Source organism: Anoplolepis gracilipes, chromosome 5, assembly GCF_047496725.1.
Source record: "Anoplolepis gracilipes chromosome 5, ASM4749672v1, whole genome shotgun sequence".
NCBI lineage: Eukaryota > Metazoa > Arthropoda > Insecta > Hymenoptera > Formicidae > Anoplolepis > Anoplolepis gracilipes.
Genome location: NC_132974.1, coordinates 14,203,149 through 14,216,066, shown reverse-complemented (window position 1 = coordinate 14,216,066; position 12,918 = coordinate 14,203,149). Strand labels below are relative to the sequence as shown.

Below are 12,918 nucleotides of genomic sequence, written 5' to 3'. Positions count from 1 at the left end.
GGAATAATAAATATAGAATTTATTATTTTAAATAATAGATAAAATAATTTTTTTAATGGAGATAAGTAAATATAGAATTTATTTATTAAAATAATTTTTTTTGATTTTGAATTGTGTCTTTTGTGATAATTGTGAAATGGGAAGAGATATAAAAATGAGAAGAAATTTAAAAAAAAAATATTCTTTGATTTCGATAATTAGGAATTTATAAATAGAATAAATTTTCTTATATCAATCTTTTTTAATTTATCTTTTTTTTGCGAGGGACATTTATTTAATTCCAATCAGTCTATCTTTAGATTGCAGGACTATTTTTAAAATATATATAGATTATATAAATGAATAGAAACACAGATTCTTATGCTTAGGAATCGCGTTGCCGCAAGTCGACTTTCTATACGACTTTTTATGGCATTAATCGATACGTCGATATCTATCGAATATATACATCATTAATCCTGAAACATATATAATTAATATGATTAATTAGTATAGAGATACATATGATATATGGTGCTCTAGAATTTTAATTAAGTGTACGATGGCGATTCGCCATAGTTTAATTGAAAGTATTTAGTAACTACCGTGTAGAGAGAGAAAGCCGCATACATTCACACTATACTAATATACATATAGTGTTACCCCGTATTTTCGTGCCGCAATGCCGGTGTAATGTGAAGATCATCTCCGGGACGACATGCGAGTCTTTTGTACAAGTACGACAGACATCTTACAATTGTGTCAAGCTGTGCGGTCGTGTGATTGGCAGCTTCATCTTATAATTAATCAAAGTGTATTCCTCGTTTGTTCTGTTCATTATTAATGTTCTCTGTGTTTTATAAAGAACGTTAATTGTTTAGAACGCATTTTGCGAGTGCCGATCGTGTCACGCGCGTTTGATATATCCATAGCAATCTACGGGCGAAACAATATATATATATATATATATATATATATATATATATATATATATATATATAGAAAGATTTTTATTTATTTTATAAAAATATATATATATATATAAATACACAAGCACACCCATTGTTATGTATAAATATATCATATATGTCTAACTTTAAATTATTGTTATTTTTAAATTCGAGCAAAGCTTCGAAATTCCCGATAACAAATGATGAATGATTCAATTGAGTCAATATGTTGTTATAGTACGATTTTATTTATAATGTTTATATTATAGATATTTCTTCCATCTTTTAAATAATTATACGGTTAGATAATGTACTACGCGATATATAGATAATTTAGAAGTCTATAATAATGTATACGGTGTCTTAGGATGCTCTTAATTTTAACAATAGATTTTTTTTATCACTTGAGTATTTCTGGATTAAAATAACGAATTATTAATTTTCAAAATCGAAATAAAGTCTCACTTGAAATACGCAAGTAAAATATGTACTGTTTCAGAATTTCTTTAAATTTAATTACTAAGCGAAATAAAAAGAATATTAAAATTAAATATGAAAAAGTTATTATATACAAATTTTTTGAAAGGAAAATATTTAAAAAATATTGTAATTTAAAGTTAAGATTTCTGGGACACTCTCTACATTTGATATATAACATATTTTACGTTTGGCGCATGTCAATCCGACAATATGTTTGTTGTAAACTATGGCGATTTGTGACTGGTGATATCTCTCAGTTTTATATCCTTCTATTTAAACATGTAATTGCATGTGCAATAGATGGTCTGATTGCTTAAAAAAAAAATAGCATAATTGATACAAAAGATAGAACGGGATCATACTATTATACGAGACCAAGATTACAATTAATCAACAGGCTTTACAATAAATATAACTCTTAGCGATCTACACATATATATATATATATAATCTATCAAATGAGAAATTGTATTACGATACCTGTGTAATAAGGACATTAATTACACGCGAAACATTCGCTGTTTTGTTCTGCATAACTTGGAGAACCACACGCGAGGCCCTTGGCGAAACGTCGCCAATAAATGCTGTACATACATAAGAGTAGGAATAAATCACGTATCTCAACGTGTGTTGTGTCCTTAATTTATATTCACACTACCAAAAGTGATGACTACGATCGCCATGAGATAAACCGCGTGTCATCCTTTAAGTCGAAAAAAGCGGGTGAACATATATTTTACCGGGAGCTATACTCACGATTAATGTTTAAGCGAGTCATTTAATCGATTTAATCTTTACTGATTGCTACGATAAAGTTTCATATATGCATATTAATTTAATTTGATTATATATACGAGTTTCATCACCGTTATCCAGGGTGTCCCAGGGTGACCTTTATTGCGCGAATGGCTTTCTACAATCGCATATATTAAAAAAAAAAAAAAAAAAAAAAAAAAAAACTAATTATTTTAAAATTATTGGAGAAATGCTGAAATATGGAAATGATTAATACCGAAACTAAGAGATTATAATGAGTTTGATACGTAAATAGCTTTGATATGAATAATAATAATAATTCTCCAATCAAATTTTAATGGAATATAAAAAGAAATTAAGAAATCTTATTTTTTTATTTTAAAATCTCAATTTTATCTTGCTTCTTAAGAAAAAAAATCTAGAAATTTATTTCAATTATTTAATTGCAATAATATTTAATATTGAAAATTAAATAGTGCAGTGGAAAAAAATGTAATCTTAAGACGTCAAAAAGAATATAGAATTCAAAGATCATTAAATAGATTAGCATCATCATATATTTTATGATGCCCGGTAAAAAATTTCTCATATATAATTATATAACAATATAAAAGTATATAGAAATATATAAAATTCTGTATAAGTTATGTATAGTTATATATAGTATGCATAATTTTGTATTATCATTGACTGACATCTAACCAACATTAATATAAAATTATATATAATTATACAATAAGTCATATATTATTATATATAATTATACATAACTTATGTAAAATTTTATATATTTCTATATAATTTTATATGGTCATATATCACATATGATTTATACATAACAAATTTTTTACCGGGTGATGTCACTTTAACATCTGTTTTTATCTAAAATGTGTGCAATGTCAAGCCTTTTAAATGAAATATGAAGTTCAAACATACAACGATCAAGATTTTTATGATCAATGCGTACTTCGACGCGTAAAATATTTTATTAGTTTATAATTTTATGTATTATGTTTATAATATATTGTACGTATATTGTAATTAATAATGCTTTGGCGATATTTATTTTTGCATAAAATAAATCAGGATCGCTTTAATATCGATTACGGAGCAACTATGTAAGTATATATGAGCTTGATAATTGAAGCTAGTAGTATTTCGCAATGTGTATTTATGTGTATATGTAATATACTTTTCATATTTTGCTATCGCAGCTCGCTTAAGTCACTTTAGCATTATAATTTCAATGGGCTTTTCCAAGTATAGCACACATGCTATTACGCACTTCTATTGACATGTTTTTTTCGCACGAGAAAAAACATGATACACTTAGGTATTTTACTTTACTGCTTCATCTACATGTATATTTATTAATTTAAGATTATAATCATTTGTGTGATAAAAATGATTTAAAAAAAATATTTAATAAAAAAGTTGTAAATAAATATATTAAATATAAATTTTATATAATAATCTTTATATGTATAACAACTATTATAATTGTGCATTCTAAAATGTGTTTATGCATAATCTACGATACATTAGTTTTACAGAATATTTTGTCAAGTTTTACAACTTACTACTTTTGTGTATTTTTTATGTTGATTTTTTTTTCTTATTCTTGATCTGACGAGATATTTCTTACTAGTTACAGGATGAATTGTTTCCGTTGCATATGAGAATGCAATCGTATGATGGACTTGATACAAATTAGGAGGATTCCACGCACAAACCGTACAGACGCAGTTCTGATTGAAATTCGTTAAATAACCGCTAGATAGGTAGTTATTTATCAATGATATTACACCTACATTTACGTTATAATGTGTAAGAATTATCTTTGAATATTTTCCTTTCAATTAGGAAATTGAAATAGAATGTCGACATAAAATAATGAATTAAAGCCTATTTTGGTTTTAATTTTTCTAAACATAGATATAAATTATTAATATATAATATTACTAGATGTCGCATTATTTACCTACACATTTATACAAATGCATAGCACATGTACTTGTATTTTACAGTGATTATATTTAAAAGTACAAACTTTAGAGATATTTAATATATAAATATATATATAATAATTATAAAGAAAATATATAATTTTAGAAAAAAAAGAGCAAAGAGATATATTGTACAAACTTGGAATAAATTTATTTATAATAAAATAATTTCTCATAATTTTTAGCAAAGCGCATAATAAATTTTTTATGTTTAACTAATTTATGTATTATTGTAATTGTGTTACATATATAAATATATATGTTATACATATGACTCTTTATAATAAACGAATAAATTAATTTTACATCGCGCTTTTCCTTCCTCCTCCTTTATTTATTTTTTAAATATAACATATATAATATTTGAAGAGAGAAAACTTTGACTTTTTCTTTTTCTTGACAGTTTTTATTGACACTAGTTAGACAATCTTCTAGGGTCCCATTATACTCTTTGAAGCGAAAGTGACGTCAAATGGAATGCATCTAGTCGCATCGAGAAAATGTAAGCAAAGTGAACAGACCTAGACTACGTTCCACTTGACAATTACAACGCTTAGCGAGCCTCATCTATCTTTGTTCAACTTTCGATGAACAACAAGAATGAAATTATTTCACGCAGTGTTTGTATATACAACACGTGGTTAGGTATTAAGTATCAACTATTTAAAAAACCGTTTTATATATATATATATAATTTGTGCATAATACTTAATTTTACATAATTAATAATCAGTGACAATGTCGAAAGTACGGACTTCCAGCGTTCAGAAAGAAGTGGCGAGACAAGGTTTTAATATTATTTAATGTTTTATATATTTATAGGTTAATACAGTAGAAAGCAGTAAAAATATTAATATTGTAATATATGATAAATTTATATACATAATATATACATTTATTTTTTTGTTTGTTTCTAATTTTTTAATTCAACTTTTTTTTTGCAGGAATTTTATTTAATAAGAGTAAAGGTCAGCACATTTTGAAAAATCCTTTAATTATTCAAAGTATGGTTGAAAAAGCTGCGCTTAGACCAACTGATGTCGTACTGGAAATCGGTCCTGGTACGGGTAATATGACAGTAAAAATGTTAGAAAAAGCAAAGAAAGTAATAGCGTGTGAAATTGATCCAAGAATGGTGGCAGAATTGCAAAAACGTGTTCAAGGAACTGTTTATCAGTCAAAGTTACAGATAGTTGTTGGAGACGTTCTAAAATCGGATTTACCATTCTTTGATTTGTGTGTCGCTAACATCCCATACCAGATATCATCACCATTAATATTTAAATTACTTTCGCATAGACCAATCTTTAGGTAATTATAATAAAGTTCTTTGGTAAAAGAATGCTTGACTCTAATAACTTCAAATTGTGACAAATAGATTTCTAAGTCGTTATGTAACATCAAGAAGTTTTTTTTACAACAGTTTTAAATAAATCTAGCAAATTTTTAAATTTTACAGACAAAAAGAAATATAATTGATATACATTATTTTCCACAGGTGTGCTGTGCTTATGTTTCAAAGAGAATTTGCAGAACGCTTGGTAGCTAAACCTGGGGACAAATTATACTGTCGCTTAAGCATTAACACGCAATTGTTGGCACGAGTAGATATGTTGATGAAAGTTGGAAAAAATAACTTCAGACCTCCACCTAAAGTAGAATCAAATGTAGTGAGAATTGAACCAAGAAATCCACCACCACCAATAAATTATCAAGAATGGGACGGTTTGACGCGAATCGCGTTTATCAGAAAAAATAAAACATTAGCTGCAGCTTTCAAACAAACTACAGTTATTACAATGTTAGAAAAAAATTATAAAATTCACTGTAGTTTGAATAATAAGGTAAAGTTGATATATTAAAACAAAATTAGAATAAAATTAAAAAATAAAATTAGAATATATGTAAATGCTTCTTTATATTTGAAATTTGTTATATTTTTTTATTTTAACATATTTACAGATTCTTCCAGATGATTTTGATATTAAGCAATTGATAAATCATATACTAAAGAAAGCGGATGCTGAAAATAAACGAGCTAGAACTATGGACATAGATGACTTTATCAGGTAAAAATAATCAGAGTTTTATATATATATATTTAATAACATTTTCTATATATTTCATATATATGTCATAGTAGATATTCTTAGTAGATTTAATTATCTAAATTTTAAATCTAACAATTCACATCTGATGTATCGATTGTTTCCATTGATGCTGTACATGTTAAGCTACACTTTATGGTCATTGTCACAAATCACATTGTTAAGGCTAGGGAACATTGAGATTAATAAAAATGTATCTTTTTTTTTTCCAGCCTTTTACATGCATTCAATACGGAAGGTGTGCATTTTATATAAATTATATATTAGATTATACATTGTTTGTTTAGATAAATGTAAGAATTTTATAAAGAATGTGTAAAATAAATACGTTTTGTTTTTTTACTATTGTGATTTTTGTTTTAAAATTATAAATATTATCATTGTTTTCTATATGACAAAATAGATAAAATATTAATTACGTATTCTTTTCACGGATTCCGCACGCCCACATTTTTTTTTTACCAATCTTCATATCGTTCGTCTTTCATGTCGATACAATTATTCTAGGTTATATATTGCAAACAATTTTGTATGTGTAAAAATTCGTATAATACAAATTTGCAATCTTTAAACAATACACATTGATATTTTTTATTTAATTGTACAATCTGACGTTTTGTTTTCTCATCAATTATGTCTTAAATGTAGTATAAAATTGAGATTTTTTAAAATTAAACTTTTCTCCATTATTAATCTAATTTTTAAAAACTAATCTCTAATGATTAAACATTTTATCAGTGTAATGTAATGATCATACAACTATGAAATATATATATGTATATTTTTAATATGTACACATAAAGAAAATTATCTTTGTAGAAAATAATTTGTAAATAACATTTCTAGAGAAAAAAGTAAAAATTATTATACATAAGAGAAATACATGTGAAACATTTTTAGTTTTAATAATTCATGAATACAAATTATTCCCATTGTACATATTTCACCATGCAAATTTTAATTAAATTAATAATTTGGTTTATGAAATACACATATTTACAATCTTTGGAACTCAATATGGATTATTTTGTACACAACTATTCCAATATTTATCATAATAAAAATAAAATATGCACAAATTGCTCTTTAATTGTCAACATAATGGTACATATATATATATATATATATATATATATATATATATATATATAAATAGAGAGAGTAACTTGTGTGTGCACATATATTATACATTTTATATTATATATATATATATGTATATATATATGTATATATATATATAAAATGGAAAATTATATTCTCATGAAATCTAACGATGATAATTCAAGGTGTTTTTTATAATGCATTATATGGCAACAGTTTCCATCAATATTATAATGTCATGACTGTGTATTCCATGTTCAAATTCCAATGCATATTTTAGTACGTACACATTTCTTCAAGAATAGGATTTGCTTGTTCTTTTTAACATGAATGCAACTATTTTTTATGTCACAATCAAATATAATAAAATTTTAAAATATGAACATTAATTTTTATAAAAAAGATAATATTAATAAATATCTTTTTAAAACATATAATCCTGTGATTTAATATAACGAATTTGTATGTGTGCATATAATATAAAAACAATTACATAGTTAATTTAGCAGTTTGAATTGAAATTCATGATTGTATAATATGTGTATAAAGAAAATAAAATATAAACTACGTTCATATGAAATTAAAGAGATTAAATGTTACATTTCTTCTGCTATGAAAAAATGTCATTATCTTAAATCGAAATTTATTACATAAATGTTAATATTGACTAATATAAATCATGATGATAATATTATCCTGAATTAGAAGTGGAAGAAGATCGGAGACGTTGCTTTTTTTTCTTTGATCTCGATTTCTTTTCATTTTCAGGCTTTCTATACTTTGAATCTTTGCGCGAATATTTTTCTTTATAATCGGAATTATTACGATCGGAATGCTTCGTCGGATACGTGTCATTTTTCGATGAAATGGACATTGTTAAGATTGTACTTGCATTAGATTGCGATAAATTAAATATCCTGGACTTATGACGCTCCTTGTCTTTATGTTTCTCTTTATGCTTTGATTTTTTCCAACGAAAATAGCAATTAGAATGATTACACGGACTATTGGACCTTAAATGACCATCTTCTGAATCGGAAGATTCAGAGTAATACGCTTTCTTTTTTGATTTAGATTTATGTTCGCTTCTTGGCATAACTTTATTACTTATTGAGGCACTATCTTCTTGATTTCCATATTCGCTTGTGTTTCGAGATTCTCGGTGCCTATAATTTGACCGTTTATCTCGTTGCGAAACATTAGAAGATTCACTGCTACTTCTAGATCTGGATTGTCTGCTTTCATTACACTTTTGATCTTTGTTCTTGGACTTCAATTTTTCCAGGATTGAAGTTCGCTCTTTATTTCTCGTTGTTCTTCCACTTTTCGCTGCATGATCGTTTACACTGGGGGAACGATTCCTTTTCGATTTATGTTGTCTACGACACTTGGTGATTTTTGTTTTATTATCAGTTTCCGCGCTACTACTATCACTACTAGATGAATCTTCATCCGTATAACTTTCCTCTCTTTTAATAAACTTTATTCGTCCCGTACCTTTAGCCTGTACTCTATATGTTGTCTTTTTCGATCGTTTTTCATTACATTTCGTTACATTTTTTCGAACGCTTTCAGACGAGCTAGAATCAGAACTGTATACTCTCTTTTTGCTTCGTTTATTGCGATTTTCTGTTTCATACGATCTTTTATACTTTTGTACAGCTGTCTTTTTCCCTGATTTCCTGACATGATTTCGTTTACTTTGTTTTGGATTATCGTCGGAATTAGTATCGCTACTCATTGTCGAACAAGATGATAAAGATGATCCTTTTGTAGTGTGAGAAGTACTAGGTAGTGATAAATTTTCTGGACATGTTCTTCTTGGATTCGATCTATTAAGAAAACAGTGATTAGATATTTATACTTGTACTATTAATAAATGTGTAAAGAATTTTTAATTTTTAAAGACATTCTATTATCATATCAATTGTGAATAAATTGAATAAAATAAATACTATATATAAGCATATGTTTAATATGTAATTTCTCTGTAACTTACTGTGTATTTCCATTAGATATATGAGAAACATGCTCAGAATCAGAATCAGAAGAAAGTAATTCTATGATTTCTGGTGTTCTTTCATGACGTGGTTTCACATAGCCAATTATTTCACATTCGCCATCTGATTCAGAGGAACTCGATGAAACAATCAAGAGTTCTGGTACATTGTAAGGTGCTTCTACTCTATGAAATACTTGCCCTACTGTACTAGGACCTAAATAAATATACAGAATTATAATTATATTTTGTCACTGCATATTAAAAAAAGTTTGAAATACAATAACATAGCTAAGCAATATAAACTTCAATTTGTATTTATTTACAACTTACATCGTAAACCTAATTGAAAATTTTCACAAATTTTTGCAAAATTAAATAAAAGGAAATTCTCAATTTTTCATTGATTACATATAGTCATGAGTTTTCATAAATATGTTCTTTCATATTGAATGCTTTTTGCGAGTGTATTCTACATTCTTCTCTTTCTTTTTTTCCCTCTGTTTCTCCTCTGTTTTTCCTCTGTTTTTTTTTCTTTTTCTAACAAATATATAATCCTAGGAAATGACTCGAGATATTATTCAATAATAATTTACCTGGCATGTTGATAGAATTTGGTATTGTGCTCGGCATTTCGGTATTTACTCTCAAGTCAATCGCTTCATCGAGTATTCGTACATCTGAGTTATCAGAAGTAATACTGCTACTGCTACTAGTACTGCTAGATATAGGTGATACAATACGGTTTGAATATTCATTTGATAAACCTGTAACAAGTACAAAGTACATTAATTTGTATAGGTGAATATATACATGTATGTATGTATGTATGTTTGTATGTATGTATGTGTATATATATATATATATATACATTTTTTTAAATTGTACATATATATATATATATATATATATATATATACACATTTTTTTTAATTGTAAAAATCTATGTAAATACAAACCACGTGGCAAATAAGTAACAGATTGATCGTATCCAACTAAATCAAAGTTGGTTTGGGCAAAATTTAATAATTCATGTGCAAAATGATCCGTATGCGCAGCAAGGAAAGGTTGCACATTATTTCGAAATTCAGGACTTCTAATATCAAATCGAGTTAAGGCATTCATTATTATGCTCAATGCATATGCAATAATGCCTGGTTCATTATTGAGTAAAACTTGCAACTCTCTGTTTATCCATGGTACTAGGCGATCTAATTCTTGTGGTTGTCTTCTATGATATATAATTAATAAATATATAATAAAATAATTTAAATATTTTACTTCATATAATTGTGTATTTTTTCTGCACAAGATATTCTTTAAGATATAAAGTTGGAGAATTACAATCTAAAAAATAAAAAAAAATATAAAAAATAAATTTAAAACTATAAGAAATATTTACCTGTAATATTCAGCACTACATTCACGGAAACGTCCAAATATATCAGGTAATGAAGTAGCCCATATACCATGCCTATAAACAGTACGACGATAATCCGTAGGATTAGCACGCCTACGTCTGCGCTCTTCTCTAGGCACTTGAGGTGCCATACTCGGCAATTGCTCCCGTCTTGAAACTTGTTCTGGATTTAATAACACACCATGCCGGCGGTTGCCAGTCATTGTTGTTCTAAAAAACATTGTATAGAATTATTTTACAAATACATATTACGAATAAAATCTGTCAAAATTATAACATATTTATTCTACTCTTTGTCAGATATATATATATATATATATAAAGTACCTGTAAACAAATCGACGTGGAACAACATCCCAGTTGCCGTCGATGCCAAAGTTGAAATCTAAAGCAACTTGTGGTTGAGAAATTTGAGATGCTAATTCGCGAGGTATATGATATTGAGCATAATCTTCTTCCGATCTCACACTGTGTATAATCGATTTGAATGTTTGCTTGCATAGAGGACATTCTGTTTTTATTTTGGACCATTCGAGCAAACAATTGAAACAGAATTGGTGCAGGCAACTGTCCGTAAAAGATGTGTTAACTAATTTTCCTAGGCAAATGCTGCAGTTTGGTGGCGGAGAGGTAGCACCATCGCTTCGCTCACTACTATCGGGATTTTGTACAGGAGCTTCAGATTTTATAGGCTCTTCCTGTCCAGTGTCTGTGCTAGAGTTTTTTATTTCTAATGGGCCTTCCATTGCTATCTATTATAAATATCCATTCGTAAAGAAATTTCTGTAAAATAAAAATGGATATATAAATATAAATGTTTTCTTATTTAGGAAATAAAAAAAATTATATATATATTCTTTTTTTAAAGTAATTATATGAATTATACATATTTGTAAAGTATAATTTAGTATACAAATAAATCATGTAATTACTGATAAAAGATATATATATATATATATATATATACATAATACTGACACAATATTGGCTTGGAATTATATAAAAAAAATATTATGTGTCAAAGTACATTAAAGTTTTTAAAATTATGAAAATATATAAAATATTAATATTAATTGTCTGATATGCATACAGAATATAATGCAGTATTACAATATAATAATTAATTAATAAATATGATGTGTCATATAAGATATAATTTCAGTTATTGAAAAAATCAATCGGTAAATATTATGTTACTTGATATTCGATTATTATAATACACCATGATTATAGTAAAATTAAGAAATAAAAAGATTGTTTTTACAAAATTATCGAAAATATTTGATTCACGTCAATTAACACGTATGTGTGCATATGTCTCGTAGCTTTATATTTCTTCCGAAAATATATGTCATCGTATATGTTACGCGTAAAAAAGGAAAAAATATTTGTGACGGACATCTGTCCATTATTGCGTCTCATAAAGTTTCTCACTTTATAGCGTAAAGTCGACGAGATGAAAAACGACTCCCATAGTTCCGATAGGATATCGGAGAATTCCTTAAAAATTGTATTAAACAATCAATAGAACGGTCAAGCACGGTGAATAATTATACGATGAGAATATCGTGGAGAAAGAGAACGAAGGACATTATAAATCTCTTCACTGGCTGTTCAGCGTATTTTTGAGTTTTTCATGAATCACAGTATTTTCAACTTTTCCGTACAGATAATGTTACTCTCCGCCCTTCTATTTCCTTATCATTTCCTTTAGCGATACACAATACTATTCGCAAATGTCGAGTACATACACCGTTTGTGTGATTGATCGTGATGTCTACCTACCTAACAGAGGACAAGCATATTCTTTACTTTTTTACGGCAGTCCCTCTACTATAGCCCTGGCCATAAGTGATAACCGCGGTCAGTACACTGTACAGTGTAAACTGCGCGCGCGCGCGCGCGCGTGTGTGTGTGTGTGTGTGTGTGTGTGTAAGTGTAACGCAATGTTCCCAAATCGAAGGAAAAACTTTCATTTGGTTTCATTCTCTTAAATCTTGTGCCCATGATAGAACTCGGTCTGAGATTTCGATCCGAGAAATGTGTAGCCAATAAAATTTCCGCTCTTCCATGAAAGCTGCAAGCTGATTGGCTGCACATTTCTTGAAACTAGAACTTG

The 12,918-nt window shown here is 27.4% G+C and overlaps 3 protein-coding genes across 5 annotated transcripts in view; 2 read left to right on the top strand and 1 right to left on the bottom strand.

Annotated features, from left to right (window-relative positions):
* Wun (wunen) overlaps positions 1 to 4,070 on the top strand; it is a 31,629-nt gene extending 27,559 nt beyond the window's left edge. The window contains exon 8 of one of the 2 annotated variants that reach the window (XM_072892202.1): positions 3,820 to 4,070. In XM_072892202.1, the coding sequence (XP_072748303.1) occupies positions 3,820 to 3,879 (60 nt within the window). In that variant the 3' untranslated portion in view covers positions 3,880 to 4,070. Of the gene's footprint in view, positions 1 to 3,813 lie in introns of both variants that reach the window. The other variant, XM_072892201.1, reaches the window with a different exon arrangement.
* A 690-nt stretch (positions 4,071 to 4,760) lies between these two features.
* On the top strand, positions 4,761 to 6,617 carry LOC140665846 (dimethyladenosine transferase). Its single transcript, XM_072892426.1, has 5 exons — positions 4,761 to 4,958; positions 5,116 to 5,482; positions 5,670 to 6,015; positions 6,134 to 6,240; positions 6,492 to 6,617. The coding sequence occupies exons 1-5, from the start codon at positions 4,910 to 4,912 to the stop codon at positions 6,532 to 6,534; spliced, it is 912 nt and encodes a 303-aa protein (XP_072748527.1). The 5' UTR covers positions 4,761 to 4,909; the 3' UTR covers positions 6,535 to 6,617.
* Positions 6,618 to 8,006: 1,389 nt separating this feature from the next.
* Positions 8,007 to 12,708, bottom strand: LOC140665845 (uncharacterized). Of its 2 annotated transcripts, none has more exons than XM_072892424.1 (7): positions 12,585 to 12,708; positions 11,127 to 11,582; positions 10,782 to 11,009; positions 10,339 to 10,610; positions 9,976 to 10,146; positions 9,380 to 9,596; positions 8,007 to 9,212 (listed from the first exon to the last, which is right to left on the bottom strand). In XM_072892424.1, exons 2-7 carry the CDS (start codon positions 11,543 to 11,545, stop codon positions 8,072 to 8,074), a joined length of 2,448 nt encoding a protein of 815 aa, XP_072748525.1. In that variant the 5' UTR covers positions 11,546 to 11,582; positions 12,585 to 12,708; the 3' UTR covers positions 8,007 to 8,071. The 2 variants fall into 2 exon arrangements, with proteins under 2 accessions (XP_072748525.1, XP_072748526.1); XM_072892425.1 differs by lacking the exon at positions 12,585 to 12,708 and adding an exon at positions 12,234 to 12,578.
* Positions 12,709 to 12,918: the final 210 nt, after the last annotated feature.

Excerpts from the sequence above, each read along its gene's own strand:
- LOC140665845 (XM_072892424.1), bottom strand. The coding sequence starts at position 11,545 with ATGGAAGGCCCATTAGAAATAAAAAACTCTAGCACAGACACTGGACAG. Across the intron at positions 11,010-11,126 it reads CCACGTCGATTTGTTTACAG|AACAACAATGACTGGCAACC; the intron begins GTACTTTATATA and ends AATGTTTTTTAG. Across the intron at positions 10,611-10,781 it reads TGTAGTGCTGAATATTACAG|AAGACAACCACAAGAATTAG; the intron begins GTAAATATTTCT and ends TATATATCATAG.
- LOC140665846 (XM_072892426.1), top strand. The coding sequence starts at position 4,910 with ATGTCGAAAGTACGGACTTCCAGCGTTCAGAAAGAAGTGGCGAGACAA. Across the intron at positions 6,016-6,133 it reads ACTGTAGTTTGAATAATAAG|ATTCTTCCAGATGATTTTGA; the intron begins GTAAAGTTGATA and ends ACATATTTACAG. Across the intron at positions 6,241-6,491 it reads GACATAGATGACTTTATCAG|CCTTTTACATGCATTCAATA; the intron begins GTAAAAATAATC and ends TTTTTTTTCCAG.